The 6000-nt window shown below is 36.5% G+C and overlaps 2 protein-coding genes across 2 annotated transcripts; both read right to left on the bottom strand.

Moving 5' to 3' along the window:
• Positions 1–618: 618 nt before the first annotated feature.
• Positions 619–2185, bottom strand: LOC141648094 (protein TOO MANY MOUTHS). Its single transcript, XM_074456558.1, has one exon. The coding sequence runs from the start codon at positions 2160–2162 to the stop codon at positions 696–698; it is 1467 nt and encodes a 488-aa protein (XP_074312659.1). The 5' UTR covers positions 2163–2185; the 3' UTR covers positions 619–695.
• A 1004-nt stretch (positions 2186–3189) lies between these two features.
• Positions 3190–3825, bottom strand: LOC141649750 (uncharacterized). Its single transcript, XM_074458431.1, has one exon. The coding sequence runs from the start codon at positions 3823–3825 to the stop codon at positions 3190–3192; it is 636 nt and encodes a 211-aa protein (XP_074314532.1).
• Positions 3826–6000: the final 2175 nt, after the last annotated feature.

The raw sequence follows: 6000 nt of genomic DNA, 5'->3' as shown, positions 1-6000 counted from the left end.
AAGCCACTCGCTTGGTAAAACAGGTGTAGCTTTTAAGCGAGTTATATTTTGTCGACTTTAAGGGTGAACAACCCATTTAAAAATTCTAAAAATTTGAAATCAAGGATTTTTTTTTTCTTTTAACCATTGGAGATTATGCAATTGTATTCTTCGGATGTCAATAGAGTACATGTATGACAATAATGACATAGAAGACGGCAAGAGGTCAATTTGCCAATCTTGATCATAGTAGAATCCCGCCTGTCAAATATCTCAACATTTTGGCCTACCACTCAATTCTTTCTTGTCCCTGTGCGGCTGTGCCCAATCTATCTGCTCCAACTACATCACATAGCTTTCAAAAAACACCTAAATAATTTATGTTCATATACATTTCAGTGAATGAATGATTATTCGCCCCCCTTGACTCGGTAGTTAAATGTAAGTATTTGCGCGTTACATTAACTGTTTATATTATTTTGCCCTCTTAATTTTTATTTCAAGACTCGTCACTGATATTTGGAACAGTAAGAAACGTGACACATTATTTATAGATCCTATATATAGAAAAATTACGGGATACTGTTAGACGATTAAAGTAAAAGCAAAAATTATATAGTACTATAATTTCCTTCAACTATATAATTTTTTCATTTGACAAAAAGATCTAATTTACACCATATACTTAGTTACATCTTCTAGACAATTGTCAAAATCTATGACCAAAAAATAAAAAGTAGAAACAACAAGTGAAGAAACAAGTACTTGTGAACTAATTCTAATGTTGATGATTTATTGACTAATATTGGCATACTATTGTTACTACTAATTTGTGTATGCTCCACTGATCTTCCAGATTCAGCTGGCCTAGGAATTCTGCAATAACCAATTCCCCAATCCATCACCAAATCCGAATCACCTTCGACGTCACCATCATTTTCGTATTTAAAACAAAGTCCGGAATTATTCTGTACCCGTAGTTTTCTTCCCATTTTATAAACCATGTTTTTATCGAGGGGTAATGGCCCGTTTAGTTGGTTATCATTTAATCTTAAATCGGTGAGCGATCTCATGTCCCGGAGAGTATCCGGTATCGACCCGTTTAAGTTGTTCCCGTCTATGTGGATGACTCGAATTTTGGGAAGTTGGGTTAAGGAAGTTGGAATTGGGCCTTGTAAATTCATGTTGGATAGGATCAAAATGACTAGGTTTTTCATGCCCTCTAGTGCTTGATTTGGTATAGTTGTGCCCATCATTGGGTTACCCTTTAAAATCAAGGCTTGAAGGGATTCAAGTTTTTTGAGGGAATTCGGAAATGGGCCGGTGAGACGGTTATAGCTTAGGTCCATTAGAATGAGCTCTTTAAGGCCCAAAATTGATTCGGGTAATGGACCGGAAAGACGGTTACGACTGAGATCCATTTTAGCAAGAGATGTAGAAAGCCCAATAGTTGATGGTATTGGGCCTGACAATAAATTTTGGTTAAGGTCCAAGATACTCAAAGAGGGAAACCCGATACGGGGTATTTGACCCGTTATCCGGTTTCCGCTCAAATCTAGAGTCCTTAAGCCGTTAGCCCGACCCAATGATATCGGTATTGACCCATTAAGATTATTCCCACTCAAATCAAGCACCTTAAGCCCAGTCAAGTTACCTATTTCATTTGGGATTGGACCCACATGACCATTTTCCCTCAACACTAAAGTTTGGACCGTTGACCCTAAACGACCCAAAAATGAAGGAATGGGTTGAGGAGTGTTACCTAAACAACGGTAGAAAAACAAGGTCCGTAAATAAGGTAATTTGGTAATAGACTTAGATATGTATGATCGGGTCGGGTCACAGGTAGGAAACGCAGTATCATCTGATAACGCCCCAAAAGATAAAGATACGACATGATATACATTGTCTTTGTCGGGCATACACTCGATACCATGCCACCTACCTCGACACACATCAGGTATTTGAGTCGCCCATGAATTGCCGGTAGCTAGCATTATATCATAGACCGCTTCTTGCTCACGGGTATCAGTCCGTGCCCCGTTTATGCTCACGAAACCCGTTTGTGGGGCGTCGACTAGTGTTTTTGGGGTTGTGGAAGGTGACATTACGACTGTAAATGACATAATTCCTAAGGGTAGTTGAGTAAGACATAATATTAGAGATATAATATGTAGTGACATTTTTTTTTCTTAGACAAAGTGAAAGAGAAATAAAGAGATAAACTATGACTTTTGAGTTTGATGGGTATATATATATATATAAGAATTGTATGAAATTAATGAGGTGGGGTGAATGTAAGGATGTTACAATAAAGAGTTCACGAGGATGTGATGAAAATGAAATAAATTTCTCGAGAGGAATTTTATTTGGGGTGCATGCATTTATATCCTTCACGAGATTTGGGTTACTGGATGCACATAAAGTTGTGTACTTGTGTTAGTAAGTACTCTCTATATTATTCGGTTTCCGTCATTTGTTTATCTATTTTATTTTGGGATATTTCAGTCAATTATTTATCCTTTTATTTTATGAATGTCTTTGACAGACAGACAATTTAATATCAATAATCAATTTGATCCACTTGTCATCTAATAATCACCTCCTATTTGCTTGATCTTTGTAGCAAAACCAAAGATAAACAAATAACCGGAACATAAGGAGTTCAAAGTAAGTAATCACTTATCTCTCTCATCCTGGTGTTTGGTTAACCCAGTTCAGGGGATGTGGTATGCATTTTTTTTTTTGATAAAAAAGGGATTAACCCGAAGACCTACAGCGAGTAGAGTCCCAAAAAGAAAAAACAAAATAGAGCTACAAGCAGCCATACAACATCAGACCAAACATAAAAGACATTCGACCCTAAAAACTTTATCCCCTCCACGACCTTAACGTTTTCCAATTGTTCATCCAATCTTCTAACGAGTACGGCATTTTGTCTTTCCAAGCTTTACCCCACATCCCCACCCTTAAAACCACTTTGTCCGTCATACATAACCAATTCGGTGCTTTGTTTTCAAAAATGCATTCATTCCTCACTTCCCAAATAAGAGTCACAATAGCAACGAACATAGCCTCCCAAATCCGTCTTTCAAAACCAGAAAAAGGGGAGTCATTCCACCATATAAAAGCGTCCTCAATCTCCATGGGGCAAATCCAATTTATACTCCACTCATCACAACAATCCATCCATAGCTTCCAAGAATATCGTCAGTGTAGGAATAGATGATTAGGAGTTTCCAAAACATCTCGGCAAAAAACACACGTCATCTCATCCCAAGAAAGTGTCTTCCACTTCAAAATCCGATCTTTTGTATTAACTCGCTTCCACAAAACAGCCCATAGAATAATTTCATAACGCGGTAGGGCTAGATTTTTCCAAATTAGCGTAAACCACTGTTTCCGCTCCACATCTTCATATTTTAGGTTATAAAAAGCATCGACAAAAGATTTAGCTGTGTACCCATCTGCCTTGCTAAATTCCCAGTACACACGATCCACATCATTTGGAAGCGGCGTAAAGTCCTCAATTAGTGACATCAAATGATCAACCAGGCCCAGTTCCCATTGGAATAAACCCCTCCTCCAAGTCAACTGCCATTGCCACACACCATTCTGCCAACAACCCAGGTCCGCTATAAACTCGTTTTTCTGGTTGGAGACACTAAACAAACGCGGGAATCCATCCTTAAGAGATGAATCACCAATCCATTTATCTTCCCAGAACCGGATTTTAGATCCTGCTCCCACTCGGATTTTTGTACCTTGCGCCAAGACCTCAGCAATAGTGGAGTCCCACGATTTCACAGAACAGATCGACTTCCAGAGTCCAAACTTTGGTACCATTGCATCACTCCTAAACCCACTCTCCGGGTTAATTTCATGAACTGAGCAAACAACTCTCTTCCAAAGCGATTCATGCTCCTGAGAAAAACGCCACCACCACTTAAAAAGCAAACTGGCATTTTTGATCTGGAGATCACCCACGCCCAAGCCACCCAGGTCTTTTGGTCTTTGAATGATTTCCCAGCTGATTAATGGTATTCCTTTCTTTTAATTTCCTTTTCCCCAGTAAAAACTCCTTTGAAGTAAGGATGTGGTATGCATTTGTAGTAAGGATATTCCATGTCCCACTTTTCTATCCCATTTTTTCTTTTGACATATCACTTATTGCAAATAAAATACTATACAACAAACATGTTAATGCGTTGATGTGTCAAAATATGTATTGATAGAGGGGTTTGTCGCATTCCCTCAATCAAACAAATTTCTCAACTAATGTAGCAGGGTAGTCGAGATCGACCCACAAGGAGATCAACTTCGAGTACTAGTTTTGTCTTAGATTTGAAGTTAGCCACGTGAATAATAATAAAATTGGTTGATATTAAACTAATAACTAAATTAATAACTAACTAAGACAACTAAAGTAAGAAAGTAAGTAATAGAAATAATAATGGTCTAAACAATAAAGAAAGGCCTAGGATCCAATTTTCTCCACCAACATGTTCATTTATTATCATAAATCCGTCAATTAGTTGTCATGGAGACGTGTTAAGGGGAAACGCCTCTAATTCGCCTACTAACTCCCTCTAGGAATCAACCTAGATCGATAACTAGTCTAAATGAGGTGGTCTTACTCCCAACCTAATTGGTTATCACCAATTGTTAAGGGTTAAAACTCAATCACCAACAACAAATAAGACTATAACAAGCCAAATCCGCCAACCATAACCAACACTACAACAACTAATTAAAATGGAATTTAATCAAGTAACTTACACATGGTGGGGTTAAATCGAATCCTAATGAAAAGACAACTCACTAATCATACTTAAATTAACATTAAACATATTACCATTAAACTAATCACAACATTAAACATAGTGAAATCAATAAAGACTAAAACTTTAAACTAAACTAAACAAAATAAGACTAATTAAGACCAAAACTTTAATTAAATAAACTAACTAAACATAAGAATAATGAAAAGACAATAAGTAAGAAAAAGAGAGAAATTAGTACCAAACTTGAGATGAAACTTGCATAAACAATATAAATCTAGTCTTACATACCCAAAAGATAAGGGGGCGTTGACATGCTAAATCGTACACCTCTCAAAGATAAACCAACAGGCCTAAACAAATATAGTAAAGGAAGTCGAAATCGAATCCACAGGGAGACAAGTAAATCTATTTGCTAGTCTAAATTTGTCCGGATAACAAATTGAGGGTTCTTTTGATTGGTTTCTAAAACTAAAGCAACAGAGAGAAAACAAATAATTAAAGTAATTGATATAAAAATATATGGAGAAATAGCTAGGATAATCGGTTCACCACGATCTATGACAGTCACAGATAGGGTCAAATAACTAGCACAAATACGGTCTGATGGGTAAAGAATAGGTCCTCTCGATTCACTATTCGCCCTAGAAGTCTAATATAGCTTTCGCTCTAATTAGATCAGTCTAATGTTCGTAGCAAGTCTCTACCTTTTCCAATCTTTCGATCTAGGTCAATGGTCAACAATATGGTCAACTAATCACATGCATTTAATAAGTTAAACCGCAATTAAGTGCTACGATTAACAAAACAAACGGAGTAAAAGGCTAGATAAAAAACCCTAACATATTATTATCATAAAATCGTGGCTCCCCTAAATCCTAGCATAAGGAAATTAGCTACGCATGTTTGAACTAAACGCGATAATGACAACAACAACGATAATTAAATTGGACATGATGAAAGTACGAGAATAACGATTGAACATAGGATGTAAAAGAGAATTAACGAAAAGATCAAAAGAATTAAAGAGAAAGAAATAATTGAAGAACAAAGGTTAATTGAATTAACGAATGAAAGGAAGAGCAAGATTACAAATTCAGATCCCAAAAGCTAAAGCAAAGCAACGTGAAAACTGTTTACTGTGTAAACTTGATAACTTAAAATGTTTTCCTAAGTTCCTCTTAAATAATAAGAGTGAATTATTAAACATGAAACAAAATGGGTCGAGATAATTAACATA

This window comes from Silene latifolia, chromosome 3 (genome assembly GCF_048544455.1).
Source record: "Silene latifolia isolate original U9 population chromosome 3, ASM4854445v1, whole genome shotgun sequence".
In the NCBI taxonomy this organism is placed as follows: Eukaryota; Viridiplantae; Streptophyta; class Magnoliopsida; order Caryophyllales; family Caryophyllaceae; genus Silene; species Silene latifolia.
The sequence above is the reverse complement of the archived record's forward strand: the minus strand, read 5'-3'. Positions and strand labels throughout refer to the sequence as shown.